Source organism: Amorphotheca resinae, assembly GCF_003019875.1.
Source record: "Amorphotheca resinae ATCC 22711 unplaced genomic scaffold M430scaffold_4, whole genome shotgun sequence".
In the NCBI taxonomy this organism is placed as follows: Eukaryota; Fungi; Ascomycota; class Leotiomycetes; order Helotiales; family Amorphothecaceae; genus Amorphotheca; species Amorphotheca resinae.
In genome coordinates, this window is record NW_020194474.1 from 1,571,836 (window position 1) to 1,599,310 (window position 27,475).

A 27,475-nucleotide genomic window follows, 5' to 3' on the forward strand; every position below is an offset into this window, starting at 1 on the left:
GCGGTTTCTGGAGGACTGCCGTTCGCAGTGTTCGAAGCTGAAGGTGTAGATGGAGCAGAGAGGTTCGGAATTTTCTGTGAGCGTCGAGCTGTTGCGGACTCCGACTCCAACATTTTCTAAAGAAGTCTGCGGGTCTAGAAGCTGCAAGGCAGCTCCACCATCGGTCAAGAGGCGGCAAGAGAGTGTGAGAGCGATAATCCGGGTCGTTGAAAGGAGACAAGATTTCTTGATGCGCCTATTAATACTCGACAGTTCTGTATGACGTTGTTTTCTGAACCAGCAAGGATCAGCTAAACACACCTCGTTGCCTCGGATATTCTTTCTGCGCGCGGCCGCTCATGAAGCGTTTCATATAGAACTACAACTGCTGGCCGAGGGCAGTTTTCAAGTCAAGAGTTGGTCACATTGTGCATTCTCAAAATCCACCTCGCAATCGCATTCGAAATGGTAACGACTCGCGGCCGTCCCCAGGGACACCTCACCCCAGCCAAGTCGACCCCGCGGAAAGGGGAGTGGGCGCACTCTCCCTCCAACCTATCAATCATATGGCTCCTTATTTCCCTCCCTCTCGTGATGTGGGATACAGGATATGTGATGCTGCGGCCGCACAGCATGCCTGGAGGCTCCCTACACTGGCCCCTGTGGGTTCCGTACGAATTGTATTGCGAGATGGACTACATATATGGGTGGAAGGCTTTCAATGAGCACAATGGATTTACCGCCGCGCAGACGATGTTAAACATCATCGAAACTGCTATGTATATATATTATTTATACATCGTGTACGCATACGGCCGGCCATCAACTTCTCACCAACGCGGCGCGTCAAAGCCTTCTACTGCGGCGGTTTTAGGCCAACAGCGGTACGTTGATGGAAAGAAGGGTGCCCTGGCAGTGTTGATAGTACACAGTGCTGCTGTTATGACTGTTAGCAAAACCGTGCTTTATTGTAAGTTTGAACTGCGAGACAATATCTACATGACCAACGAGGTTTAGGGTTGAATGAATATTTCTCTGGCTTTGCGAATATTGGTCACAATGACACACCACGTCTCCTACTCTGGGCAGTCTCTAAGTAAGTTCATCCTTTTCGGGTAATGTCCTCATCTAACATTGCCTAGTGGTGCCTGGATCATCGTCCCCTCATATATCATCTACTTGACCGGAAATGACATCCTACGAGGCTTGACAGTTGCTGCTGGTGGCGCTACGAGCTCTTCCGATGATACATCGTTGGTCAAGACTGAATGAGGATGGGGTTGATTTGGACGGCTGGTATTGTGTTCACTCGACAAAACTCCTCCAGAGTATTGACTCCAATCAGATAGTCTTTTCTTATATACATAAAAAAGGACAAAAGTTGTGAGATGTCTCTTTTTTTTACGACGATGAGTTTAGCCACCCATATACTTCTTGCTTTTTACTTTCCCAAGTGTTGACTAGATTACATGCCAAAAGTCGAATGCCTTGAGAGCCAACACGAAGAGTAATTTGCAATGTTGGGGGAAAGGAGGGTTGTAGTAGTGGTTTTAGCAGTTGTTGTGGTTGTGAATTCCCTTCCCCCCCCTTCCCCCCCCTCTTTTCTGAATTACTCACTTCCTGTAGCAGTTGTACTTGTAGCAGTGGTTGTAGCAGTTGTCTTCATATCAGTTGTAAATTACTCACTCCCTCTAAGCTACCTAGGTACTCTCTGTAGTGGTTGTGGTCGTAAAAAATAAAAAGGGGAAGGGGGGGTTACTAAAATATTGAGTATAAACCTGAGTGAACTTTCCATCTACCTTAGCTATATTGGAGTTAGAACAGCCACAAGTGCGAGATGATATTATCCCGGTGAGCGCTTGAATTATAGATAACTATGCAGTCTTTCAGAAAGAGAAGCACCTTCTATCAGGTAGACAACCCCTTTTAAGGCCGTGCACGAGCCACAAAGTATTCGACTGCGCTTTGTTAAAGTGGGTCACACTTCAGACTTGTCATATGTAGTTAAGTAGAGGTTTCATCTGTCAACAATTGCTTCTATGGCGCAGTGGTAACGCGTCGCACTTGTATACCACTCTTTGTATAAAAAATGCGAAGATTCCGCGGTTCGAATCCGCGTGGAAGCATACTACCTTTTTTGCTTTTTTTTTGCCAACATAACCTGCTTGCTTGTCGCCTTTTCTTTTTGAATGCTCTTAATAATAGCTGGCCATTATGATTCGAAGTCTGAAAAGTTTATACTGCGATACTGTTCTGAGTACAATGCTTGTCTCGCGACTCTCGGTCTCACTCAACTCAAACTTCTCAAACCACCATAGCAAAAGCTAGATGTTCACGAATCACCTGCAATTAAGTTTTTGAAAGCAATGATGCAGCTATTTTTCTGTGTTCTCATTACCCAGTATCTCGGATCTCTGCTCCCTACCTAAGGCATGTAGGTGATGAGCAAGCTCGGAAATAGGGGGGTTGTTCTGTTGGTGCTAAGTAGCCATTTCCTGCGCAGAGGTGAACAAACGGTAATGTTGGGATCAGGGTAAAAACTCAATGATCTAACTCAATGATCTATTGCTCATTTTTCTAGGATAGAACGAACGAAGGTATGCCTTACCTAGGGGGGCCTGTTCCAACTTCCACATGCTCCTGGGACCCACCCCATTGACCAACAGTGAGACGTCAAAAACCGATTGCGTCGACGACTTTATTAAAAGAGATCATTTTCCTCTCGAATGAGAACCCTCTTAGCTACCCTACCTAGTAGGTAGTCGAATGGTACTGTACTTCATGGATGGATTAATAGGTAAGCGAACTACTCCTGGGCCCCTGAACCCCTGAGGGTATTACGATAGCTCTAATAATCCGCAACTGTTCTTTAGAGAATGATATATCGTTACTGAAAGAGCATTCAAAAAAGCGATAGACGCATCTGCCTAACTCAGATGATGATGATGATCTACCATTTATCAAATTCAAAAATCTGTACCCGTACAATTTGACCTAGAGGTATGATGATATCAAGCAGCTTTGGTCAATTTCAATCCTTGATAGAAGAGGACAAAAGTCGAAAGTCGTACTTACATTTAGGAATCTCCCCAGAAAAATACAATTCCTACAGGTTTTGAGTATCTGTGCCATTATCTAACTATGTAATCACCGTTCAATCCCACCATACACCTCTGATGCAATGATTATGATGATCCAGAAAGTGAGCATATATCTTCACTTCCATCTGCTCAACCCTTCCAGCTCGATATTTAGTCCATTTCCACAATCGGCCCCTGATAATCCTTCCTCGCCCAGAAGAAGTAATATCCCACACTGAAGATAACCACTGCTCCCGTCACTAGACTACTGTAGTTCATCGTCTCTGCTACCACCGGGGTGGCAGGTGGCCAAAAGCTGAAAAACAAGATTATAACCAGATAAACACACGCAAAGGCATTATTGGCGATACCAAAAGCGCCAGGAATGCGCCATGGGCCCCAGATAAGTTCTGCACCGGTGGTGTTTGCCAGGGCTGGGAGTGCTGATGGATCAGGAATTCTGAAGCCACCTGTACAGCGGCGATAAAGAAGGAGAGTAGTCGCGATTAGGTAGGAAGAATAAAGGCCTGCGACAGAGAGGGAGATGATATCGTTAAAAGCGGTCGCCGAACCGATGTTGATGAGGGCCAGAAGGCAGGAGATAACAGTCGTGACGCCAATGGACCAAAGAGGGACTGTAGTACGGGAATCAACCTAGTAATTTAGTCAGTAAATGCTTAGGATAATTAGCTAAATATGACAGAGATGCTAAAGAATCACCGAGAGTATCATATTCTCATGCGATTACTTTCTAACTGCGTCTCCGGAAAGTGTTTGATAAAGGGCACAGTACCTTCTGCAGCGTCCGCCAGAAGGGGAGACCATGATCGCGGGCAAAAGACCAGAACATACGGGACGTCGAGGCTAGAAGACCGACTGTTGCACAGAGAGCAAGGACAGTCACAATTGCCGCCATTGTGGCGCTGCCGCCAACGGAGTTTGTTGCCTGCAGAAATATTTCCATAAAAGGGTAATTCGTTCTGGACTCAAGCGCATTCTCCATGTTGCCAATACAGAACAGTAAAGCTATAACCATAGCAAAACCTGTGGTTCCGTTCAAGACGATACTGAGCATAATTGACCGTGGTACTACCAAAGATGGGTTGTGAATTTCTTCAGACATCTAAGCAACGTATTAGTCTCCGGCCTTTCAAGCACGCAGGATATTAAGTTAGGATGGTGGCATGGTGCATTACGTGAAAAGCAGCATCGGCGCCTAGTAAAGGTTAGTTGTATATACTTCAAAGAAGGGAATTCAAAAGTACCCCTCCCGCAGCGAAATATGTGGGACAACGGGGTAGGAATTTCGTGCGGGTAGACAGAGTGTTGTTATGGAAGAGGAACGAGGAACATACCAACAAAAGCGAAGACGTTTCCAATCAAGCCTACGAAGAACGATAACCCCTGTGTAGGCCAGCCGCCATTGTTGAAGAAAGTGGTAAACACAAAGGAAGCATCACTGTGAGGCCCAAGAATAACCAGTGGAATCAGAATACCGAAGAATCCAAGAATGTGGAGAATCAAGATCAGGCCTTCGAATTTAGGAAGCATAGAGCTGACAACAGCATTGATGAAAACAGCGAAGAAGACGACTGCCCAGAATAGAAGAGTACCTTGGTATGGTTTAGCATCATATGATGGGGCTGTCAAGGCAATCAGTCCCTGTATGAGAGTCCCGGTCAGATAGCCTCCGGAAGCCACAGATCCCTGCCAGCCGCCAACAGTCAACCACCCAGTGATATAGCTCAGAAACTTTGCACAGGAACGAGGAGCGAGCATCGCAACCCAGTGGTACTGGCCACCCGACGTAGGTGCAAGAGAGGCTAGTTCCGATAGTGTTGAGAAGACACTCAAGTTGCCAATCCAGACGATCAGAAAGCCGTAAATAACGCCTGCTGGACCACCATTCTGCAGACCCTGCTGGAACAGGATAAGGGAACCCTCCCAGGTAATAAGGACAGTGCAACTGAAGCCTAATATTGACATGAACCCGAAGTTACGCTTTGCAACAGGTCAGCTTGTCCAACAACTTGCGGGGACCTCGCTGGTTTGTCTTACCTTGAGGACCGGCTTCTTGCCTAGGCGAACCAGTTGATCTCGATCTCTATGCTCGCGCATTTGCAGAGCTTCGATTCTGGGTTCGTACACTTTGACGGGTCCCATAGCGCTGAGCTCCTGGTCATATCTCTGGGCGCTCATGTTTGACTGGCGAAGTTGAAACAATCGGGAACCAAGACGAGTGTTGTTGTCGGGTTTCTTGGCTCAATGAGTATTGTGTTTTGAAAGGTGGCCAAGGCGACTAGCATATAGGTACAGAAAGTGGCTGAATGCTCCTTCAATCCTTCCCTAACTGTGATACCAGATCACAGATGAATCACAGATGATGCGGGTAGAAGCAATGTCGAGGACACTGGTATAATAGTTCTGATGATAATCAGCAATCCTCCATAGTATCGGGGCAGCAAGATGAATGCGAGACTTCCTGTTTATGTCGAGAAGCTTTGCTTAGGTTGCACAATGCAAAGAGCACAAGCTCAAGGTATCACGAGAGTTGTTTTGAGCTTCAAACGGCCATCAGACAGTAGCCACACTGTGCACAGGTACAGTTGGTGAAACCAAACCGATGCTACGGCACGAACGGTGCAATCACAACTTCCTAATCCAAATCTCTGTGTTCTCGAGTGTTTTTTTGTCACACATTTCGTCCTATTTTACCTTGTACACGGCTACCGGGCTCCCCGGGGAAGCACAATCGGGAGTCTGCGAGGTTACTAGGACTGACCGAGATGCCCTACCCACAATTAGTAACATTTAGAGAGTAAATTATGATATGGCTTCTGCAATTTTTTATCCTTAGACTTTATTATGAATTGAAGCCACAATGCTTTGCGTAGTACCTATATTACCATGTTGGGGTTCAAGTCGGCTCATGGCAAATTCCCTTCTCTGCCTTCGACATCCACATCCCAAGTTCTTATTTCCTTGATGAGCATCGCCTGACTACGTTGACTCTGGTAGTCCCAGTCCTGACTAGGGCCTTCAGCACCTGTCACTGTTGTTACTCCATATCCGGGCTCTGGTCGCCTTTGTATGTTTGTCAGTTCGCGCAGTCTACTGTTTTTGCTCTGAAAGTTGGCCTCGTTGCTCGGTATGCTGAGTTCGAAATTGGTCGCGCGGGGAATACTTCGATCACCCGAACCGTAACCGCTGATGCCAACCTTACCTCGACGGCGCAGGTCATCTGCCCGCATCAAGCCTGACTCTAGGCTCTCCAAAAATGGTTTGAGGTATGGAATGCAGGCTGTTAAGATGCTCAGACATTGGACGGCTTGAGTACTGATCGACGCTTGCCACAGAGAAAATGTTGGATCGCCAGAGTTCAAGGCTCTATTCGAGTAGTAGATCTGTAATCCAACCGCGGCGACAACGCTGGGATTTATTATTAGAGTGAGCTAGCAAGCTGCAGATGCAGAACCCACAAAATACGACTTCCAAATACCCCCATAATCAGAATTCTCTTGCTCCAAGAGGTCTGAATCTTCCAGGCAATAAAAAACATGATTGAGACGAGTGCACAGTCAGTTAGGATATTTGTGACAGAAAAGTAGGTCCAGAACGCAACCTGGAGCACAATAGTAAGCCACGTATTCGTGATGATAGCTCGCAGTTAAATGGGTATACACCTACTCGGTTGAAACATGCATGGCCGATATAATTCCATGGTTCTGGCAAGCGGCATTGGAACAAGATTGCGAATTCTGCGGTGATGGCCCACAGAATTATCGCGAGTTCGAGACTGAGAGTCACCATTTTGTATGTCTTCGCTAAGGATACAACGAATATAATAACTGACAGCTTTGCGAAGCATAGACTGGCGATGAACAGGGTGCTTGCGGCATATTCAGACTATATTCGGTAAGCTCAATTTTTTTTAGGAGCGGATCTACCGGCCGTCCGACCTTGAGAATGGCGGAAACCGGTCCATCGTTCAATGTATCGATATGCTGGCCGAAGCCGTTGGAATCTTGAATACCAGCCGCAACGGACTGGCCAGCAGCGAAGAGCTATGCATCGGTTTAGCCGGATGTCTCTATGGCGGATCCCCAAACAGGATGCGACGTCTTACTCACAAGTGATATTGTAATCAAATAATCCTCCAAGCGCAATTGCCCAACGAGAGTCAGCTTTGTCGCTACTCGAGCAACCACCGCGAGGATGGAAACTGTGAGAAGAATCCAAACAATTATTTCGACCAGCGGGGTCTTGTTGTCGGATGTAATCAAGACTTGCGATTGACTCATGTTGGTCAAGAAGCGGAGAAATTGAAGCAAAAGAACGGAACGACAGAAGATACAAACAGAGAAGAAAGACGGCGAGGCGCCGAAGAGCTTTGAGAAGTACACAGAGGCAGTTGTGCGTTCAGGGGACAATTCTGCCAGAGGATACGGAACAGTACTCGGAATGGTTTGGGAGTCCGTAGATACTGGACAACAATGCACACTGATATCAGGTGCATACTTGGTACGAAGAACGGGCTGTCTACAGTACTACTGTAGGAGACGTAGCATAGGTATCAGACCATCGATGTGCAGTACACTGACAATGACTTGTCCGAAAATATATGGTCAGACGGTGATACTCGTTGATACGAGGAGATAAGAGAAACGGGAATTCCAATTCCGCCTTCCATCGACTCTTCAGCCCTAAGCTGAGCCCTGTTGGTGTTTGGCGTCCGTAGAGCGCCGGTGAGGGGGAGGTTCGGGGGTACTACCGGGTGTACCCTACTGTGCCACTGCATCGTATTTCAGATATGGGATGAATCATCTTCACATGCGCGATGTTGTGTACGAAGATGGGTTACCAACGATTATAGCGCATTCGCTCGTTTGCTTCAAGTAGACCCTTCCAATGCCGTACAAGTCGATATGTCGGTAGCTTTGACGTAAGCGGCGATAAGCGAGCAAAGCCGAAGCCGAGTGAAGTTCGAGTAACCTTAAAAGTCAATACTGTAAAGGGGGCGGGGTCTTGCCTTAAGCGAGCCTCCGCTGCACAAAAAAGGGGGGGCCGCTAGGGGTGGAAGGGGCAAGGCTTGCGAGCCTGGGTCGTGAGGCTGTGACACTTGTACTACCTTACGACGCGCCTGCCCTCTGTGCAACGCCCAGGTTAGAAGGCAGCAAATAGACGTATCCAGACATCGTCGATCTTTTGTTATTCTGTCCCACCTCCCTACCTTACCTTACCTAGATCTTTCGTACGACCCCCCGCTATCGCTACTTGTCTTGTTACTTGCCTTACACCCCTTACGCTCCTTACCTTACCTGACCTATCTATATATCTCACAACACCATGCAACCCCCTCTCCTCTCTTCATGAACCGTGGTACCGGCTTCCCGTTCGTCCAATTACTCGCCTCCTCACTTCCCTACGAGGCCTACAGCACTTATCCCAGCAGCCTGTGCGTCCTTCTCCTGTCCCTCCTCCCCCTCTTCTTCGTCCTTCTCCTCCTCTTCCTCCTCTGCCTTCCCATCCTTCTAGGTCTGTGACATCTTCAACATGCCTTTCCAGTTGCTGGAAGTTGTCCCGGCTGCCGATTTCAACGAGCTCGTAGAGTGCGAGTGGCTTTCCTACGAGAATCCCAGCCAGACCTTCTTCAAGCTCTTCTGCCCCATCCACGGTACAGGTCCGACAGCTCGCGAGGCATCGCTCAAGGATGCAACGCGTCGTCAGCTGGAATGGCACCAGGCCGATCCCACTAGCTACTGGCAGAAGGTGGTCAACGAAGAGGGGAAAATTGTAGCAGGCGCCTTGTGGAAGATTTGTCCAACCAACCCGTTCGAGCACCCTGATGGGCATTCAGAGGTTGACTGGTTCCCCAAGGGAGGCCAACGAGCCTTTGTCACCAAAGCGCTGGAGCTCTTCGAGACTCCGAGAATGAAGATGGCACAGAGGCCGCAAGTTTGTACGTACCGTGCTACATCTTCCGTGCTACCTACCTAACCTCGATTCTAGATCTGAATATCATCTTCACCCATCCAGACTACCGACGTCAAGGTGCTGGTGATCTCATATTGGAGTGGGGCATCCGGAAAGCAGAGGAAATGGGTGTAGAAATGTGGCTCGACGCTACAGTTTACGGGGTTCCACTCTACAGAAAGCATGGTTTTGTTGTTGTGAATGAGAACAACATTCGTCCCACGACAGACAACCCGGATCAGGAGTGGGAAAAGATTGCAAAAGAGCTGCTGCCTATGACAATGTGGCAGATGTGGAGGCCCGTAGGTGGGAAGTACGAGGAAGGAAAGACTGTTCGACCGTGGGAGCGAAACGAATAGGGGTATTGATCGGTCGTGTCTGAGGTCACACCCTTCTTACATGCATATCATCTTGTCGAGCCAATCGAGTCACCAGTAGAGGAACTCCGTAGGACAACAATCCGTTGCAAGCCTGTGCTATCCAATATTGTAACACCTCAAACATTCACATGCTACCTTTGTCTTGGATGTGAGAACCGGTGACACGACGACTCAATCTAAGCAAGTCCTTTGGGTAGGACTGTTGGAGGACCAAGGAACGACCCGAGTGGGACAGTTACAATACCCAAGCGTTCGATTGTCAATGCTTCGGTGCTTGCTTCCAGGCTGATTGAAACAGTCAGATAAAGCAGCAGTCTTCATCACTACCGATCCGGTACGGAGCAAATAACAGAGAGAGTGAAGGACGCATGAAACCACATCAAGAATAGGTCGAGATGGCAATGGATTCCCCCGTCGAGAAAACCACTCTGCAGTTCATCCAATGGTCCGATCTCTACACAACCGAGAAGCCCTTCCAGATCTTCATCGACCTGCCGCCCTCGGCCGGAGATGCCCGCCGTACGAACGTCGTCTTCGAGCAGCGCGAAGTCATCCTCCAAGACATGCGCGGCAGCGAATCAAGCTTCAGCCTCGACAGGCACGGGTTTATAGCGCGGCACCACGCGCGGATCCCAGGCCTCGAGAGTCCCACGACCTCGTTCATAGAGACCGTGTATCTCCCAGCCGTCATCGAGCTGCTCAAGAGAGAGGTCGAGGGCGCGGATCGGGTCGTCATCTTCGATTGGAGGGTAAGTCGGTGTCAGAAATCTCCATTCGTAGATTGGAAGCGGGCGTTTCGGCGAGCTGACGATGATGATCCGTGCCAGCTTAGAAGTGCGCATGCGCGCGCTGAGGACGAGAGCGTTGATCTTAAAGATCTCTCGGATAGACTGGCCCCCGCGAGAAGCGTGCACGTTGACCAAGCACCGCTCGCAGCCTTCCGGATCGTGTCGAGAGAGCTGCCGCAGGAAGCCGAAGAGCTGCTCCGAGGCCGTTTCAGAATCATCAAGTATATATATATCTATCTGCCATCTCATCTCATCTCATCTTCACCTAATACCCCGCGGCGGTGCTGACAGGACCCATAGTGTGTGGCGGCCGCTGCAGCACGCGGTCGAGGACTGGCCGCTGGCGGTCTGCGATGGGAGCACGGTCGATGACAATGATCTCCTGGAGACGGATATCGTCCGGCGAGACTTCCGCGAGCATGTCGGCGCCAACATGTTCGCGCTGCATCGCGAGAGGTACCGCTGGTATTACCTCTCGCGCCAGCAGCCGGACGAGGTCCTGATCTTCAAGCAGTTCGACACGGAGTCGGGTGTCAAGGCCAGATGTACGCATATATATGCCCCCCCAAACCTGTGGAGTGGTGGTTCTGATTAAGAGATAGTTTGTCCGCACTCATCGTTCAAGTGGAGTCGTGCGCATAAGGGGGCGCTCCCGCGCGAGAGCGTGGAGGTGAGAGCGCTGGTTTTCACGGATGCTTGAGATGCTGGCTAAGTAGGTACCCAAAGAACTGGAATGGCTCATAGGGTTCAGGCAATGGAGTGAGTTGAGAGAGCTTGAGTGTATCCCTTGTGCGTATGTGATCAGCGTTTAGGTTTCTGGGCAGTTGGGAAGTGAACATCGTTTACGACATCATCAGTCATTCTATGCATGTCTTCTCCATGCAGTAGCGCATGGGAGCAAGTGTAGATGAAGGAGTGTTGAATTAGCTGTTCCTAAAATTCCAATGCGTGTAACAACGAGTGACCTGCAGACCCCCACATTCTGCTCCCAGCCTTCCAAGGAATCTGATCTAGGCCGGCTTGTTTCCCACCCAAGATCTAGCGCTACCCTGCCGATCAGAGCTTATGAGCAGAAGGCAACATTCGGAAAGCTCAGGGGGACATACGTTGATTGGCCTAGGCCGCAAAGAAGTTGGTCAGAACGTCGCAGGGGCCTCCGGTCTTGACGACCTCCTTATCGTCGGCGGAAGAAGGTTTATTGAAGGCGGCGCTGGCCATGACCTTCTTCCAGGGCTGCTCGCGCTGGTCCTGTTGGGCAGCATCGGTGATGGCCGTGATGGAATGTGGGGACGTAGAGGCGGGCATGTTGATAGTGAAATGGCTAATAAACTGTCAGCATCAACTGAATCTTATAGATCCCCTGTGAGACTCACGAATTTTAAGCACGGTAGGTATTGGAGCAGTGTTTCCTCAGAAGTTGGATCTTGTTGACTGAATCAAGACGATGAGCGTGGTTTTATCCCAATTTGCACAACTGATGAGGGGAGATGGGTTTATATGGCAAAGGCTCTTCATCTGATCACGTCTGATCATGCCCCCATCTCCACGGTCTCCCGCAGATGCCTGATTCGTACCCGCTCGATCGCTCATAACCCATTGGATAGTTGATGATATAGAAGCGTAAAGTGAGATACGTAAGGGAGGTCGTGTTCGTGTTCTTGTGCGCCAAGTCAGTTACACAACTATCTCTGTGCAACAACTCGATGTGTCACCCACAAACAGAAAGAGAACTTACAAAGGAATATCATCACGCGGCGCGGTCTCTTCGTTTGCCTTCTGATCAGTCCACCTCGCACAGTGATGATCAGGCTCTCGGTACATCTCACCTCTCACCGAGTTTACACGACAGCGTCCCCAACAGAGTCCACCACAATCCCCTCGAAAATCAGCATCAATGGCTGTCGAAGATGGCAATCTTGAAAAGCTCTCTGCAAAAGGCCTTGACAACGTCCAGACTGCTGTTACTTCTATAGGTGATTCAACGGCCCCCGACCCAGATCTGGTACGTGTCAACCTTTCATACTGTATAATGCAACTCCACAACACGAAGCTGAAAGGCATTCGGACTTAGGTTACCTGGGATGGTGTCGACGATGTTCGGAATCCTAAAAACTGGCCTGTCAGAAAGCGATGGGCTACCACCCTGATAGTTTCCTGTTTCACACTTCTTTCACCGCTGACGAGCACCATGATCTCTCCCGCCGTCGATGCCATCGCTGCCGACCTACACGAGAGCAGTGCAATCAATCTGGAGTTGACGCTGTCTATATTTCTGCTAGGCCTAGGATTTGGCCCTCTACTGCTCAGTCCCATTTCAGAGATCCATGGACGTCCTGTTGTCTTATTGATAGGAAACCTGTTCTTCGTAGTCTGGAACACGGCTTCAGGGTTCGCCCAGACAGCTGGCCAGCTAATGGCCTTCCGCCTCCTCGCTGGGTTTGGGGCCAGCGCTCCACTTGCAATTGGCGGCGGCCTCCTCAGCGACTTGTGGGAGCCTGAACGGCGCGGGCAAGCCATGGCTATATACACCTCCGGACCTCTTGTCGGCCCTGCCCTCGGACCAATCATTGGCGCATACATAGCGCAGTACACCACTTGGAGATGGATCTTCTGGGTAGTCTCAATTGCGAGCGGCTGCTTCATAGTAGTTGCTCTCCTGTTTCTGGATGAGACCTACCCCCCCAAACTACTTTCGGACAAAGCTCGTCGACTCCGAAAGCAGACTGGAAACCTAGCTCTTCATACTCAGTACGAAGGTCCTGACCGAACGCTCGTGAAACTCCTAAAGCTCAACCTCATCCGGCCAGTTAGGATGCTCAGCACGCAAGTCATCATACAGATACTTTCTGCGTTCATGTCAACACTATATGGGATCATGTATCTTGTGCTGTTCACCTTTCCCCTGCTTTGGACAAATCGCTATCATGAATCTGTGAGCACCGGGAGTCTGAACTACATCTCAACCGGGATAGGATTCGTCGTTGGAACTCAAGGTCAGCAACTCCCCCCTCCTTCTGTCGCGATGGCTAAATGCTTCTAGTTGCCGGACGGTTCAACGACCAGATCTACAAAAGGTTACGAACTCGCAACAATGGTGTCGGGATCCCAGAATTCCGAGTGCCTCTCCTAATACCAGGAAGTATCGCAATACCCATCGGCTTATTCTGGTATGGCTGGACGGGTCAAGCCCATGCCCATTGGATTCTGCCCAACATCGGCGCAGCGATCTTCTGCTTCGGCGTCATCACCTGCTTCCAGGCCCTCCAGTCTTATACCATCGATGCATACCCGCGCTATGCCGCCTCGGCAATCTCAACGCTGAACGTAACCCGCAGCCTGACGGGCTTTGGCTTTCCACTCTTTGCGCCGTACATGTATGACGCCCTGGGCTATGGATGGGGAAATAGCGTGTTGGCCTTTGCTGCTCTTGCCTTTGGAATCATCGGTCCGCTCGTCCTTTGGAAGTACGGTGCGCACCTCCGGGCCCGGAGCACGTATGCCGCAGGTGAGTGAGCGCGGGAGGTGGTTTGGAGTAAGGAGGGTTGGTATTGAGCAGCCCGTCGCATGTGGCAATGCCGAGCAAAGACAGCAAGTACATGAGCGTTTGCTTTACCGATGAGGCCGACCATAGAACATCAAGCTGAGTATCAACCACTGTCACCTTGACTGTCCAGCAACATGAGAAAGAGTGCTATCATTATATTGTAGGATTTGCAAAGTAGACAGCCCCTGATTCTACAGTAAATCTCTCCTTTTGGTAGGGTACTACCGTACTACAGACGCGGCCAGCGGGAAAACCAAGCGACGAAGTGGGGACCTGCTACGTTTCACCGCTGCAACCGCTCCGCCCGAAGGCTAAATCGACCACAAGTCGCCGCCGCCAAAGCCGACCGCCTCCCTCACGATGCGTCTCGCGTACAGGTCAAAGGGAGCGGAGAACTGGCTGAGCAGTGAGTAGTGCGCGCCCGCGGGAGACCCTGGGACCCTGTGCTGATAGCCAGCCACCCAATGCGGCTCAGTCACTCACGCCCTCCAGCATGCGAAGCTCTCAAGTAGTAGGTAGGTACCCAAGACAGAAGGGATGTACGTACAGAGAGAGCAAGGGAGAAATAGCAGCGCGAGTCAATCTGGCCGTGAATGAGTCGAGATTCAGCGGTTGATAAGCGAGCGTCTGAGGAGATCTGGATGGAGGAATGGATCGGCGGGGGAGCAGCTTGCCGAAGGATGGAATGAATATATACATTCCAGGCTATATTATTACTGTGCTATTCCAAGCAACGTTACCAACGGCCACTGCGCCTTAGCGAAGGAGTTGGAGGAATCGGGTCTTCACGTACGTCCCTGACCTCACCGACGGTCGTGGCCGAAATGACACCGCTTTGGCCGTCGAGGATTGGAGGAGGGCACTGTAAGGCATTTAACTCTGTACCTAGGTATACAATGGCGATGACTGAGACACGCATGGGCATTGGATCATAAGATGAGCAGTAATTTGGTAATCTGAGGACATATTATTCCGGACGAGTTATCACAGCGCCTGTAATTCCCCCCGAGTAAACAGCAGTTCCTGCATTAGGGGTTCCTGGCACCAACGAAGCGGCACTGGACAGGGGGGTCTTGGCACGCAGAACCCCTGGTGTTTACTATATTTAAGACAACACCGCACCGATGAGCTGCACTCCGTACCTTACGTCGCGTTGCGGTGCAGCCAGGGGCCGCATGCCGTGGGTGGAGCGCACGGAGTGGAGGACCCTGCGACGAACTGTTGTTAATCTCGCGCATACGAGCTACCAGGTTACCATGAGCGACGCGCGCACATGGGTCTGGCGTGCGGGCCAATCGCCTGCGCTTCCCCGTACTTGCGGCATCCGCGAATCCAGTCGTCGCCCCTGCGCATCGCGGCCCTAGCCCTAATGCGGCCCGATCAGCCTGGCGCGCTAGGCCGGGCCCGGGAGGTCGTTCGCTGGCGGGATGCTGCTTTAACCGCCCCACACCCCCAGCCCCTGTTCGCGCTCGCCTAGTGCCCTAACCCCCCTAGCCCCGCGCTAGGCTATCGCGCTGCCGTCCGTGTAATTTCCCATTTCCCCCGAGCCCTTATATGTCGTTCCCCCCCATCGCCCCAAGCCTTCCTTTCTCTTCCCTTCTCTCTCCAGCCCAACAGCCTCCATCTTCCCACACACGCACCTGCACACTTTGACTTCGGTCGTCCATTCTTTTCAGAATCAATCTCCGCGAAAGCCTTCTACACACCGCTCTTCAGCACCTTCGTCTTCAGATACCCTTTCGAACTTCACTTTCGAATCACCCACGTCTATCAAAATGCGTTTCTCCATTGTTGCCGCCACCCTTTTGGCCAGCGCCAGCGCTGTTATTGCCGGCGAGTCCACCGTCTACACCACTGAGGAGGTCACCATCACCTCGTGCGCTGCTACCGTCACCAACTGCCCCGCCCGCAGCACTGTCGTCAGGTGAGTGGATTCTGCCCCGTCGCAATACTGCGCCATGTCTAACAACGTATAGCACCACCTCTTACCCAGTGATCCCTACCACCTCTGCCTCCTCTACCCCCGCTGCGGTTATCACCTACGCCAACACCTCTTCCCCCGTGGCTGCGCCATCCTCCCCTGTTGCTGCTACCTCAAGCCCCGTTGCTGTCACCTCCTCTGCCGCTGGTGTCACTTCTGCCCCAGCTGTCTCTTCTCCCACCGTCTACACTGTGACCGTCAGCAGCTGTGAGTTTTGAACGATCCCTTCGCCGCCATACCAGTGTACTGACTATTGCAGGCTCCTCAAGCAGCGTGTTTTCCACCGTCACTATCCCAGCTGCCGCTAGCTCTTCCCCAGCTGCTTCTTCCCCAGTTGCCGCTGTTGTTCCCCCATACTCAACTGGCTCTGTCGTTCCCCCTGCGTCGAACGTCACCATCCCAGCTGCCACTGCCTCCCCATCCCCGATCACTGCTTCCTCCGCTTCGGGTATCAAGGCCTCCTTCGGCATGGCTGCCTTGGCTGCTATCGTCGCTTTCCTCGCCTAAGTCATCGCTCGTATTTAAAGCCTGATCCATGGACCTATCTTGGGATGGTGACGGCTATGGCTTTTATGAAAAAAAGGGGTTTCGACGTTACAAATCAAGGCCAGTCCTGTGGATTGTAGTCCTGGTCTTCTACATTGTTTTTAATCTGGCATAGCTTGGCTGGCTCTTGCATATTTCGGGGTCGGAGTCCAATATCATCGGGCCTGCTTGTTACACATGGACACAGGGGGTTCGATATTCGGCCTTGGGTAGCTTAGCATTGAGGAGTCCTCCGAATTCGATTTCTGATAAAATATCCTTGCATTCCAAAATCAATAACTTTCCGTGACCAGTAGAATTCGTAGCTGCTCCGTGGGATATGTCGCTTCCTTTAGGAGTCGGTATTTTACATCTGTCAGCAGCGCTTTGGAACAGGCTACAATAGACAAGTCGGTAGGTAGGTGGCGAACATTTGCTTTGCACTCTGGCTATTGAGATTGCGCAAGCCCTTATACAACTAAATCATAGAACGCTCGGTGCAAGAGGGCCATTGATCCCGGATAGATACCCAGGACAGGACAGCTTGAAAGGCGTGTAAGCTAATGATTGCCTACCATATACTCTTTTGCCCGTATACAGAAATTCACCTCTCCCTCTTTCGTTCTATCTTCAGTCAGAAACCTCTCCCGAAGGCTTTCTTCTCAATCGTGGCAAATGTGTGCAGGAAATGGAACTCCCAGCGCGGATGAGATACTTGGTACAATATTTCGATAAAGGTCGCAGCCTTGCAGCGCATCATGCGACTGTATTTTCTCGCCCGAAGTCCTGATTGGATCTCGATTGCTAATCGCCTGGGGTGATTGCAGGTACTCTAATCGAGATTGAAACTGATCAACAATCAGCCTTGTGAAAATACACCAGCCACTGAATGATGTCTATCTATCTTTGCTTTTTTCTTGCTGTCGCCCTTATGCAGAGCAATCACCTTACATTATCGCTTCGGGAGTCCCTTCCTCCCGCTCAGCCCTTCTCTGGGTCATGGCGGTAAAGTCTCGGTACCAGCCGGAGCGAGGCTTGAGAACCGATTGGGAGGGCGTGTTGTTGATACCACGCCTCTACACAGATCCCACAAGTTTCACAACAGGACAACTCGAACGGAAATATAATCAAGGGACTTTTAGAACTATGTTCTTCTAGTTGCTGTTATTTTCGGCCACTAACGGCGCAGCGCCACCGAACCCGCCCCTTCCGCTTATTTAGACACAGCCTTGCGCGATCTTTTCGCAGACACACGAACGTCATCAACTTGACGGAACACTGTCAACGCAGACAATGGCCGAAAACGAGCATAAAGAACCCTCTTCTTTGCAGCCGGTCGCCACAGAATCCAGTGGCACTCATCCTCAAGCGATGTCATCGGCAATCGAACCTTCATTGGAGTCTCCCGAGACGCCCGACGAAATATCTGACGACGCAGACGACAAGGCTGATGGTGGCAATAACATATCCGGCGAAGATGCGGAGTCACTCATTGAGCCTGCCATGGGCCCAGGTGCAACACGCCTGAAGCTACGAGATACACCAGCGGAAGAAAAGAGGAATGCTCTGGAGGGGGATGGCGGATATCTTGAGGCCGCCCCCAAGACGCCCCTCGGTGGTCCAACTGTCGGAGGGGAAGTAGATGGGACTTCTGCTCGCACACTGGCACGGCATGCAAGAGCGAACCCTTCACTCAGGCAAGCCAGAGGGCTGTCCCTGGGATCGTTATTATCCGAACTTCCTGATACCCTGTGGCACTCTGGTTCAAAACCCATCTCTACACAACATGCAGAGCATGCCAACTCGTCAATGTCTACCGCAATCGGTGGCCTAGACAGAAAACGGTCGCTCTCAGGTAGTGCCGACGCCCTAAGGAAATTTTTACCAAAAGGATTGCCATCAATCGCGCACGTTGGGAATTTCTTTGCGTCCTCAAACGCTGGCCAGAAGCCTAGTTCTCCGCTGTCCGAGGAAGCCCATCCTCCGCCACGACCTCCTCGGCCTCCAACATTGGATCCAATGCCTTCTTCACAAACACCAGGAGCCCAGAGACCGAGACTTATTCGCCGGACCACGTCAGATGATAGTCTTCTTTATCATTCCTTGAGCCGAGCCTCGTCCCTTGGCGATGATACCCGATTCGAAAATCAACATGACCAAGTCAATTCACGAGTGAAGGCCATTAGAGACTCCTTGCAGGATAGAGCCTCTTTTCGGTTGCCACAAATGCCCAGTATGCCTAACTTCAACTTCAACATGACCTTTCTGAACTACAACAATCCTGTCAAGTGGAAGCTAGATACTGATTTAATTTCAGATATTCTACCAGGTACTGTTATAAAAAAGCCAACAGCGATTCTACATTCTGTAGTCGGATCCAAAACGAATGATTCATCCACATCCGGGCCCGAGCCAGCAACCGAATCTGCGCGATCTGGAAATGAAGATTCAAATACAAACGCTCTTGACCGGGCCATGGAGTCATTAACTGGAGATATAGTGATAATGGGCGGTTATCGGGGGTCCATTCTCCGTTCGACCAAGACGAATCGACAGGTATGGGTTCCCGTCAAGGTTGGTTTGAACCTCCGGAAAGTGGATCTCGAGGTTGGCTTAGAGCCAGAGGACGAAGAACGGATGTCGGAGTCGATATATGCGTCTGGGATGCTCCAGCATATCGGCCCTGTGGATATATCTAGACGCCTGTTCAAGCGACTTCGTGAGTGCGAAAATGCTCGTAACGGAAAGTTGCGAGTCTGGGACTATGGCTACGATTGGCGATTAAGTCCGCATCTTCTAAGCAAGAGGCTTGCTGAATTTCTCGAGAAACTTCCATCTAATCAGCCAGGCTCTAAGCAAAAAGGCGCAGTGGTTATTGCGCACAGTTTGGGTGGTCTGATCACTCGCCATGTTGTGAATCAACGCCCAGAATTATTCTCAGGGGTTATATATGCAGGAGTTCCACAGTCCTGTGTCAATATCCTTGGCCCTATCAGGAACGGAGATCCTGTTCTGTTGAGCTCGAGGGTCTTAACAGCGCAAGTCAACTTCACTCTCCGGACAAGCTATTTACTACTCCCAGAAGATGGCAGCAACTGTTTCGTGGATATAAACACGAAAGAGAAATATCCAGTGGACTTCTTCGATATTGACGAATGGTTCAAATATCGCTTCTCCCCCTGCATAGATCCTCCATTGCCCCCGCGGAATTCTACTGGGGGTCTCGGTGGTATTCTTAACCTGTCAGGCAGCTTGTTGAATATTCCAATTCCGGGCAGGAAATCTATCTCTAGCATCGTTTCACCGCACTCTTCAGGGTCACCCGATGAAGAAAATCGAGAACAGCAACAACCCCCCTCAAAGACTACCCGTGCAGCCGATATCCTCCGTGATGCAGACCAAGGAAGAGATCGAACATTGGGGCCAACGATGGGCACCAATACGAATCCCGTCAACAAAGGTCAGAGCATAAACAGTTCTGTCTCAACAGCAGTGACAATTCCGCGCGATAAGGCTATTGCCTACCTCCGGCGTACGCTTGCCGAAGTCAAGAAATTCAAGGAAGAGCTACATTTCAAGCCTGAGCTCGCGAAATTGAACTTGTATCCCCCTCTCGCCGTGATATATTGCAAGTCGATACCGACTTGCTGTGGTGCGAAAGTTGACGGGAGAGAGGGGATTGCTTGTTCGGACGCGTATGACAATCTGGCTTTTGCTAGTGGCGACGGAGTTGTTCTAGCCAGGGAGGCGATGCTTCCTGAAGGGTACAAGGTGGCATACGGGGGAAGAGTAAAGAGTGATCGAGGACATGTTACATTACTGGGAGATTTGAACGCGGTTGGAAAGGCCCTCGAGGCGGTAATCAAGGGAAGAGCGAAGGGAATCGGTCTAGGATTGGCAATTGAGAGCGCTGCATAGAGGTTATATATATACGTAGGGGGTTGATTTCGAGTGTTTCAGAGATACCACTGCAGTAAGACGTACGGACGGAATTAAGAATCTCGACTTTCAAGGTTCAGATTAGACTATTTCTCTTGGCTTATGATATGCAAGGGAACTTGCATTTGCAATCCACAACTCTGGATGTGAAGAGCCCTAAAAAAATGGGTCGCTTAAAGGATTATCACGTGGTATGCACTTGCTGTTTATATTTTCCAAATCTCTACTTGTTATTATACTCTTTCTCTCAAGGTCGAAACTGCCCTGAGTTGCACGTATTTACTATAGGGCTTGACCTTCATCTCTGGTGGGTGGTCCTCAAAGTCTCGAAACCTCACAGAATCGCCAATCCCCTTCGGAAAATCCACAAATCCAGAAGGTCAACATGGACTCCAGCAATTGGCGCGTCAAGCGCGACCCCTCTGATCCATCAACCCCGGATCATACGCCCAAACGTACGTTTCAGCGCCGTGAAAATGGTTTGGATAGGAGTCCCGGCTACGATCAACGCCGGATGGGCAGAACCCCTACTCACCAGTCGAGCCCACGTGACTCGTTCCGCAAGCCTTTCGACGAGCAGCAGGCAGAAAAGGCCGTGGAGGAAGGCCGCCGAGTTTATGTTGGCAACCTACCGTATGAAGCGACGGTGAAGGATATCGAATCCTTGTTGAAGGATGTTGCAGCCGGGATTGAAGCCATCAACATGTCAGTGGATCCCATGACTGGGCGGAATCCCTCGTACTGCTTTGTTGACTTCCGGAACAAAGAGCTGGCTGAACGAGCCATGGCGGAGTATGATGGGAGGGAATTCCTCCGCCGACCACTCAAGGTCCGGCCGGGCGTCAGGTCGGGGACGGGAACTGGGCGGTACGACGTGCGTGTGCAGAACAAGTCAGAAGACAGCAGCCGCCTCGCCTTCGACCGCTGGCGCCGTCTCGAGACTCCCGAGCAGCTGAACAAGTCCGTCCAGGAAGGACGACGTCTATACGTTGGGGGGCTCCCGCGGTTCCAAAACCAAGACGACACCAACGCTCAGATCCGCGACCTATTCGAAGGCGAAGGTTTGCGTGTCGAGATCATCAGCAAGCTGATCTCGCGGCATGAGTCGAAGAAGGATGAGGAAGGCAACCACAATTACTGCTTTGTGGATGTGGCGTCAGCGGAGGATGCCGAGTCCGCCATCGCCCTCCTGAATGGGCTGGAGAGATGGGGCTGGCGGATCAAGGTCAGCCGCGCCAGCGGGACGTCAGGCAAACTGGCCGAGAGGAGGCGGGTGTACGTAGGCGGGCTGCCCGAATTCGCCAGCCAGGAGACGACCGAGGCCGGGATCCGAGAGCTCTTCGGCCCCTTCGAGATCAAGATGGTCAGCAAGTTATTCAAGCCGCGCGAGCCACGCACCGACGATGGGGGGAACCACTGCTACTGCTTCGTGGAGCTGGCCAACGAGGAGCAGACCGACGCGGCTATCCAGTCGCTGGACTGGAAGGAGATGTGGGGTTGGAAGGTTCGGGTCAAGCCCGCGCTGGGGAACGAGAAGCAAGGAGAGAAGCAGGGTCCCCGGGGTTGGGCTCCTAAGAAGACATGAATGAATGACGTGCGAATATTGCTTTTCCTCAAAAAACATGATCTATGAGAAAAACCGAACAAAAAAAAAAAAACAATGGTGGGAATATGCGCGGATATCTCCAGGGAGTTCGGGATTCTGTACTTATTTGCTACCTTGCTCATGCTGGCTTCATGCCGCACAAAGTTGGGATGGGGAGTTACTCTTGACCGGGCGGGATCGCTGCTGGCATAGCCCGTGGTGTGGCTCATGAATGCAAAAGAAAATCTACCCTCCTTGAGAGGACGTGAGTGAAAAGTACGAAGCTGAAGACCCCGATCCTTTACAACAGTGCACAAAAAGCAGGTATGGTATCCCATCTTATAGCCGAGTGACATGGTACAATACAACTAACCAAAAGCTGGTTACATTAAAAGTCATGATGATGAGAGGAGCTACCGTATATTTGAAAAACAATACCACCCTTTCAAAAGCGAGTCACTCTTCACACCATTCCACACACATTCAGACATTGAATACCTCGAACTTCCCATCGAGCTCTATGATCTTCTCGACGGCTCTCTTATAACCCGGCTCCGCTTCCAATCTATCGACGTACGCGTGGAGCTTGGGGTAATCCTCCTTTGTCAAGCCCACGGTGCCCCTCCCGGCCATCAGAGGGAAGCTCAACATGATATCCGCACCCGTGAGGTTTGGACCACAGAGGTACGGGCCACCCCCCGGCGCGGACGCAAGCTGCGCCTCCAAGAACGAGAAATGCGTCTTGAAATTCGAGTCCAGGAAGCCGGATTGGATCTTGCCAGCCACGGCACGGGTGATGGGCTTGAGAAAGAAGGGCACGGGGGAATTCTTAATTTCTGGGATATTGGTTAGGGAATGGGGGGTTGGGTGGAGAGTGGAGAGTGGAAAGCTAACGTAGAGCGAGGAGGGATACAAGCATCAGCGTCATGAGGCTGCCTTCGGCGTAATGCATGTAATATCTGAACCGCATCCATTCCTCCGTCTCGCCCCCAAGCTTGCCATCCTGGCCCTCCCGGTACCGTTTCGGGAGCAGGGTACTCCCGCTCGAGAAATGGTCCAGGAGGTACTCGACGATGAAGGCGCTCTCGGCTATGATGACCGGCTGGGAGGAGGAGGAGCCCGGGGGCGTGACAGAGAGGACGGGAGACTTCCCCAGAGCGTGGATCTTCTTGAGCTCGGGCGGTGCGAACTTGGTTTTCTTGTCCCGGTGGAAGATCTCGACCTCATAGGGAAGCTTCAACTCCTCAAGGAGCCATACTATGCGTTGGGAACGTGATTGATCAAGCCTATAATATATATATGTATCTTCTTTAATGACATCCTGGTGTTTGAAGGAGAGCTAGGTACATACCAATACAACTTTATTTTAGGTTGCTCAATCGCTGTAGTTGAAGAAGCCATCTTTGATTTTCATAAAAGGACGATTATTACGGACGTGTTCCAACGAAGAAGAGTGCTTCGCCGCATTTTATATACCTGGTAGGTACCTACCTTAAGGTACCTTACCTTACCTTGGTCAGCACAAATCGTTCGGTTGGCCTGGCCAACTCTCCGTAGTGAAAGAGGGGTAATAGGATCGGATTTGCGTATTTCTAGGTTTTGCGTATTGCCATCCCTCACCCAATACGGTGATTAACCGAGGATTAGGTGAGAGTTGGCTAACTGAACCATTACATCTACCCAGAGAGGTAAACTTGAGGTGTCGTTGCGCTCATCCCCCTTGGCCGGAACGGCGTAACTTTGATTCCGGGCTTGGCACATCCGACATCACGAACCTCAGGTCTTTGGCGACAACGACGAAAGAACCATCATTTAGAGAATCCACGGCGATTGCCAACAACCTTCATCATGGCGGGCCACCACAATCAATGTGCGTCGTCTCTCCTGCCCTGCCAATTGATGATCTCACTGCTGACCTGCTCGCTATAGCCCTGGCGATGGACCCGGCGTTGGTCAAATATAACAGTATGCTCTACCCCCTCACACTCCGCCCGCTCCCGAGCCATTGAGATTCCTGACAGAGACTTCGCAGACCTGGTCGTCAACCGACACAAGTACTTCCGGTGGACTAAGCGCACGGTGGGCATCACCTTCGCGTACGTCGTTGCTTTCCCGGCCTTCATCGGCGCCCTGGCCTACGCAACCGATGTGAGTCTGATTCTCTGAAACGATCCGGAAACCTCGCATGCTGATACTGTGTTTCTTAGGGCAAGTGGGATTTCCGCGGCAAGAGAAGGGGCGACGTTCTCTCGGAGTTTTAGGTCGTTGCGGAGGGGAGCAGTATGGATGGCGTGATATTGTACATACGAGGAAATTGGAATGCCAACTATAAGATCGGTTTGCAGTGGCTGTCTTGCAAGCTTCTCGTGATGTGATGTGATGAGAGCTCTGGCCTCAGAATAGGGCCTGGTTGTTGTGTTCAAACGTGACTGAAAACCAGGGCCGGCATGCTTTGAGGATGGCACTCGTGGTCAACCTAACAGTCCTTGGCTCAGCCAATCATTCATAAATTGCCGTGAAATATCTCAGTATTAGATGGTATCATTGTATTACTTTTATCAATATCTGCCTCTACCCCCTCCCCCAAAACCTCCTCCATACCCACCGCGGCCTCTGCCCGATGGCCCTTCAGGAACACGCTCTCCTCTCCTCCATTCACCACTTGGTACTCCCGCTCCAATACCCTGCCCAAAACCCCCACCCCTTGGACCTCCCCTCCGTCCCCTAAACCCATATCCATTCTCCCGCGCACCTGGAGGTCCCGCCCTACCACCGCCATAATCACCTCTCCCAGGCCCATAGCCACCCGCGCCCCTGATCGGACCACTAGGAGGGGGAGCCACAGCCCCATTCGCCATCGCCGGCAAGATCGCACACGAGACATAATCCCCGATCACGAACCGCGCATCCTGCAGCGTCTTGTCCGGCTCGCCGCCCAACGGCCCCGCCATCTGCCCGCCCGCTACAATCGCCGCCTCGTCCTCATCCGGGAGGATGCCCGGGCCCCCATCGCCAATCACCACGCTGCCGAGCTCCTTCGTCATGTACCTGCCAGGCCCGGATGTTGAGCTCGCGCCGCGCGTGTCCGGGAAGATGAGGCGGAAGGCTAGGCGCGTACCGATGGCTGGCTCGGGCAGCAGGTCTGGGATCGCGGAGGTGAGGAGATGGGAGAGCTCGCGCAGCGTCGCTGTTGGCCAGGTATAGATCTGGAGGTGTGGAGGGAGGTCGCCGAGAGGGCTGAACTCATCGAGGCTGGAGGGGATATGTCAGGGCTCATGTACATAGTGAAAGAGAGTATGTAGTCCTCTCTCCGTGACGCAAGGCTGAAGGGGGAACACTTACCGGTGGAAGCCACCATTTCTGTAGAAGAGCTTCAGGTAGAAGGGAGTCGTCGCCTGGCGATCGACCTTCCCTGGCGCAGAAGCCATGGCAATGCGAGATTTCTTGGTTGGAGAGAAATGGAGCTTATGAACGCATGCTGTAGCGTGGTGTGGGGTGACGAGGTTGTTCCCAAGCGCGCCGGCCGCCTTCTCGAACCTCGATCGTCACCTCGCGCGAAACTTTCTGAACGCTCTCCGCAAATATCGTACTACGCTTGTTTTCTCCTGCAGGTGCAATCTCTAGCTGAGAATCTCGGTGCATCGCATCACTTAATCACTACTCGGTCAACGAAGATTGCAAGGTTGCGTCGCCAGACGGTACAGTGCCTATTTATCAACGACTGCAGATCACAAGGCGCATCGACCTCCGACCACAACCCAGGAAGAGCGCAGTTGTCGGAGAACCTCCTTCACATCCCTTCATTCGATTCTAAATCCATATATTTACAAAGATCCTGCCAGCATCATGGATTTTGCATCTCTCATGTCCAAAGAGATAGCCAAGGCTCGGCCGCAGTCTCCCGCCACCGACCCGTCCAAGAAATATCTGAAGCGCGCCGAAATCGAAGCCGAGCGCAAAGCACAATACCTGGCCGAGCAACGAGCCATCGAAGCAGAGCGGGAAGCAAAATTAGCCCAGAAGCGCAAGAGGGAGGAAGAGGAGGCGGAGGCGAATCGGGCGCGGGAGGAGAAACGCAGGAAGTTGGCGGAAGAGTCGAGGCGGCGGCGGGAAGAGCAGGAAGCGGAGGAGGAGAGAGCGAGAAGGAAGAGGTTGGGTTTGCCGGAACTGGTGAAAGAGAAGAGTGAGGAGGTCGCTGAAGTCGACGATATTCCGGATGAGGAGTTGATAGAGAAACTGAGGGCTAGGGGAGAACCAATAAAGCTTTTTGGGGAGACCCACAAGCAGAGATTAAGACGGTTTAGGAGGCTAGGTGTTGTGATGACCACGGGGCCTATTCCAACGTCTCTGGAGCTGGTGGACGAGAAAGATATGAAAGTCGAGGCGGTTCCAAAGGATGCCGAGGGACGGAAGTATCTATTTAGACAGCTGGCTTCTTACTTCACTATGGTATTGACGGAGTGGGAGCAGGCTCTGGAGAAGGAGAAGAGGGATACATTTGCCAGCAAAGCAGCCTATAACGCTATGGTTCAAAGCAAGGAGAGCATGACACCTGTAAGTCCACTCAAATACTCGAGGAGGCGCATACTGATCCGCAATAGTTATTCCGAAAGTTCGAAAAGGGCGACATTGAAGATGGTATCCTGGAGCCCATTGTGGAGATTGTCAAAGCGGCACAAGAACGCCGTTACGTGGATGCGAACGACGGGTATTTACGCTTGAGTATCGGCAAGGCAGCATGGCCTATCGGAGTCACCATGGTTGGTATCCATGAGCGAAGTGCTCGGGAGAAGCTGCATGAGAGCGACAAAGGCCATGTCATGGGGGACGAGGTCACAAGAAAGTACTTGCAGAGCATCAAGAGATGTTTGAGCTTTGCTCAGGTCAGGTGGCCTCCCGAGGATATCAGGCAGCTGATGGGTTAACATCTTACATTACAATGAAAGCAACTTAGAAGTACTGCCCGTGTTCTTCGGCCTGTGGGCATCACTGAATTCACCAACGGGTTCCTTCGAGCGGCCTAGGCCTCCTCGCAATCCCGTCAATCCACGTCGGATCGCAAATAGTCATTTGTTGGTTGATAATAGGCATGTGAAGTGAAGCAGTGGGGTACTGGTCTTTCGACATGTATTTAGTTGACAGATTCGAAACCAAGGCTGGAAATCAAGACAGGATTACACTGGCCGCCCCGGTCCAAGACATTAGCGAGTGGAGGATGCTACCTATCTTAGAATAACATACAATTTAGGTGTATAAGGTACCTATACAGGCCTCATATAACATTCATGCTGTTCATTCTCAGGGGCAGAGACGGCTTTTCGCTTAGGGATAACTTACCTTAGTCTGCAGTGCTCCGTAAACAATTCTGAACGACCATTTTCATCAAACAATGCAGCCGCCTTTATGATCGACCAGGGGCCGGAAGGTACAGTCTAAGTGTTGTTTGTACATTCGTTCAGTTGCTGGGTTCTGAAGCAAACACTCTCCAAGACCCTCTGGTAATCACTTACCTACGGCGCAAATTTGTGAATGTTGGAGTCTCGGTAGAGCCTCCGAATTATGTCTGGAGGAAGGCTTGCCCTTTTCGACGTGCGATCTTGAAATTGTCCACATAGGCATTATTTCAGTTAAGGTGAATGATATACCTTCTATCGTCGAGTGAATACGGTGATATGTACGAGGAGCTAAAACTCCCAAACAT

General features: G+C 51.3%; 14 protein-coding genes across 14 annotated transcripts; 9 read left to right on the forward strand and 5 right to left on the reverse strand.

Annotated features, from left to right (window-relative positions):
• Window positions 1–279: 279 nt before the first annotated feature.
• On the forward strand, window positions 280–1,374 carry M430DRAFT_224578 (hypothetical protein). Its single transcript, XM_024864699.1, has 4 exons — window positions 280–863; window positions 912–949; window positions 997–1,075; window positions 1,122–1,374. Exons 1-4 carry the CDS (start codon window positions 445–447, stop codon window positions 1,249–1,251), a joined length of 666 nt encoding a protein of 221 aa, XP_024722520.1. The 5' UTR covers window positions 280–444; the 3' UTR covers window positions 1,252–1,374.
• Window positions 1,375–3,230: 1,856 nt separating this feature from the next.
• On the reverse strand, window positions 3,231–5,177 carry M430DRAFT_98747 (hypothetical protein; the record flags this gene model as incomplete). Its single annotated transcript, XM_024870143.1, has 5 exons — window positions 3,231–3,713; window positions 3,853–4,182; window positions 4,256–4,275; window positions 4,415–5,060; window positions 5,118–5,177. The coding sequence occupies 5 exons, from the start codon at window positions 5,175–5,177 to the stop codon at window positions 3,231–3,233; spliced, it is 1,539 nt and encodes a 512-aa protein (XP_024722521.1).
• Window positions 5,178–5,986: 809 nt separating this feature from the next.
• Window positions 5,987–7,636, reverse strand: M430DRAFT_137534 (hypothetical protein; the record flags this gene model as incomplete). The annotated part of the gene is made up of 5 exons (XM_024862514.1): window positions 7,190–7,636; window positions 7,019–7,123; window positions 6,747–6,965; window positions 6,539–6,681; window positions 5,987–6,488 (listed from the first exon to the last, which is right to left on the reverse strand). The coding sequence occupies exons 1-5, from the start codon at window positions 7,358–7,360 to the stop codon at window positions 5,987–5,989; spliced, it is 1,140 nt and encodes a 379-aa protein (XP_024722522.1). The 5' UTR covers window positions 7,361–7,636.
• Window positions 7,637–8,218: 582 nt separating this feature from the next.
• M430DRAFT_224715 (hypothetical protein) lies at window positions 8,219–9,525 on the forward strand. The gene is made up of 3 exons (XM_024864700.1): window positions 8,219–8,514; window positions 8,595–9,018; window positions 9,069–9,525. The coding sequence occupies exons 2-3, from the start codon at window positions 8,613–8,615 to the stop codon at window positions 9,389–9,391; spliced, it is 729 nt and encodes a 242-aa protein (XP_024722523.1). The 5' UTR covers window positions 8,219–8,514; window positions 8,595–8,612; the 3' UTR covers window positions 9,392–9,525.
• Window positions 9,526–9,813: 288 nt separating this feature from the next.
• On the forward strand, window positions 9,814–10,910 carry M430DRAFT_137540 (hypothetical protein; the record flags this gene model as incomplete). Its single annotated transcript, XM_024862515.1, has 4 exons — window positions 9,814–10,169; window positions 10,245–10,421; window positions 10,501–10,745; window positions 10,803–10,910. 4 exons carry the CDS (start codon window positions 9,814–9,816, stop codon window positions 10,898–10,900), a joined length of 876 nt encoding a protein of 291 aa, XP_024722524.1. The 3' UTR covers window positions 10,901–10,910.
• A 406-nt stretch (window positions 10,911–11,316) lies between these two features.
• On the reverse strand, window positions 11,317–12,021 carry M430DRAFT_17924 (hypothetical protein; the record flags this gene model as incomplete). The annotated part of the gene is made up of 2 exons (XM_024863766.1): window positions 11,317–11,521; window positions 11,936–12,021. 2 exons carry the CDS (start codon window positions 12,019–12,021, stop codon window positions 11,317–11,319), a joined length of 291 nt encoding a protein of 96 aa, XP_024722525.1.
• Window positions 12,022–12,142: 121 nt separating this feature from the next.
• On the forward strand, window positions 12,143–13,713 carry M430DRAFT_137542 (hypothetical protein; the record flags this gene model as incomplete). The annotated part of the gene is made up of 2 exons (XM_024862516.1): window positions 12,143–13,193; window positions 13,241–13,713. Exons 1-2 carry the CDS (start codon window positions 12,389–12,391, stop codon window positions 13,711–13,713), a joined length of 1,278 nt encoding a protein of 425 aa, XP_024722526.1. The 5' UTR covers window positions 12,143–12,388.
• Window positions 13,714–15,519: 1,806 nt separating this feature from the next.
• M430DRAFT_26864 (hypothetical protein) lies at window positions 15,520–16,232 on the forward strand (the record flags this gene model as incomplete). The annotated part of the gene is made up of 3 exons (XM_024865461.1): window positions 15,520–15,668; window positions 15,721–15,932; window positions 15,985–16,232. The coding sequence occupies 3 exons, from the start codon at window positions 15,520–15,522 to the stop codon at window positions 16,230–16,232; spliced, it is 609 nt and encodes a 202-aa protein (XP_024722527.1).
• A 2,233-nt stretch (window positions 16,233–18,465) lies between these two features.
• M430DRAFT_34262 (hypothetical protein) lies at window positions 18,466–20,325 on the forward strand. Its single transcript, XM_024866516.1, has 2 exons — window positions 18,466–18,483; window positions 18,568–20,325. The coding sequence occupies exons 1-2, from the start codon at window positions 18,477–18,479 to the stop codon at window positions 20,166–20,168; spliced, it is 1,608 nt and encodes a 535-aa protein (XP_024722528.1). The 5' UTR covers window positions 18,466–18,476; the 3' UTR covers window positions 20,169–20,325.
• Window positions 20,326–20,437: 112 nt separating this feature from the next.
• On the forward strand, window positions 20,438–21,980 carry M430DRAFT_224847 (hypothetical protein). The gene has a single exon (XM_024864703.1). It carries the CDS (start codon window positions 20,575–20,577, stop codon window positions 21,772–21,774), a length of 1,200 nt encoding a protein of 399 aa, XP_024722529.1. The 5' UTR covers window positions 20,438–20,574; the 3' UTR covers window positions 21,775–21,980.
• Window positions 21,981–22,153: 173 nt separating this feature from the next.
• Window positions 22,154–23,431, reverse strand: M430DRAFT_34264 (hypothetical protein). Its single transcript, XM_024866517.1, has 3 exons — window positions 23,126–23,431; window positions 22,669–23,060; window positions 22,154–22,610 (listed from the first exon to the last, which is right to left on the reverse strand). The coding sequence occupies exons 1-3, from the start codon at window positions 23,173–23,175 to the stop codon at window positions 22,258–22,260; spliced, it is 795 nt and encodes a 264-aa protein (XP_024722530.1). The 5' UTR covers window positions 23,176–23,431; the 3' UTR covers window positions 22,154–22,257.
• A 46-nt stretch (window positions 23,432–23,477) lies between these two features.
• M430DRAFT_137554 (hypothetical protein) lies at window positions 23,478–24,035 on the forward strand (the record flags this gene model as incomplete). Its single annotated transcript, XM_024862517.1, has 4 exons — window positions 23,478–23,644; window positions 23,704–23,739; window positions 23,807–23,922; window positions 23,982–24,035. The coding sequence occupies exons 1-4, from the start codon at window positions 23,623–23,625 to the stop codon at window positions 24,033–24,035; spliced, it is 228 nt and encodes a 75-aa protein (XP_024722531.1). The 5' UTR covers window positions 23,478–23,622.
• A 297-nt stretch (window positions 24,036–24,332) lies between these two features.
• M430DRAFT_98405 (hypothetical protein) lies at window positions 24,333–25,202 on the reverse strand (the record flags this gene model as incomplete). Its single annotated transcript, XM_024870119.1, has 2 exons — window positions 24,333–25,026; window positions 25,117–25,202. The coding sequence occupies 2 exons, from the start codon at window positions 25,200–25,202 to the stop codon at window positions 24,333–24,335; spliced, it is 780 nt and encodes a 259-aa protein (XP_024722532.1).
• Window positions 25,203–25,620: 418 nt separating this feature from the next.
• On the forward strand, window positions 25,621–26,699 carry M430DRAFT_98905 (hypothetical protein; the record flags this gene model as incomplete). Its single annotated transcript, XM_024870150.1, has 2 exons — window positions 25,621–26,328; window positions 26,376–26,699. 2 exons carry the CDS (start codon window positions 25,621–25,623, stop codon window positions 26,697–26,699), a joined length of 1,032 nt encoding a protein of 343 aa, XP_024722533.1.
• Between the last annotated feature and the right edge of the window lie 776 nt (window positions 26,700–27,475).

Excerpts from the sequence above, each read along its gene's own strand:
- M430DRAFT_224578 (XM_024864699.1), top strand. The coding sequence starts at position 445 with ATGGTAACGACTCGCGGCCGTCCCCAGGGACACCTCACCCCAGCCAAG. Across the intron at positions 864-911 it reads GCGGTTTTAGGCCAACAGCG|TGCTGCTGTTATGACTGTTA; the intron begins GTACGTTGATGG and ends GATAGTACACAG. Across the intron at positions 1,076-1,121 it reads CTACTCTGGGCAGTCTCTAA|TGGTGCCTGGATCATCGTCC; the intron begins GTAAGTTCATCC and ends AACATTGCCTAG.
- M430DRAFT_224715 (XM_024864700.1), top strand. The coding sequence starts at position 8,613 with ATGCCTTTCCAGTTGCTGGAAGTTGTCCCGGCTGCCGATTTCAACGAG. Across the intron at positions 9,019-9,068 it reads GGCACAGAGGCCGCAAGTTT|ATCTGAATATCATCTTCACC; the intron begins GTACGTACCGTG and ends CCTCGATTCTAG.
- M430DRAFT_224847 (XM_024864703.1), top strand. The coding sequence starts at position 20,575 with ATGGACTCCAGCAATTGGCGCGTCAAGCGCGACCCCTCTGATCCATCA.
- M430DRAFT_34264 (XM_024866517.1), bottom strand. The coding sequence starts at position 23,175 with ATGGCTTCTTCAACTACAGCGATTGAGCAACCTAAAATAAAGTTGTAT. Across the intron at positions 23,061-23,125 it reads CCTAAAATAAAGTTGTATTG|GCTTGATCAATCACGTTCCC; the intron begins GTATGTACCTAG and ends TATATATTATAG. Across the intron at positions 22,611-22,668 it reads TGTATCCCTCCTCGCTCTAC|AAATTAAGAATTCCCCCGTG; the intron begins GTTAGCTTTCCA and ends CCAATATCCCAG.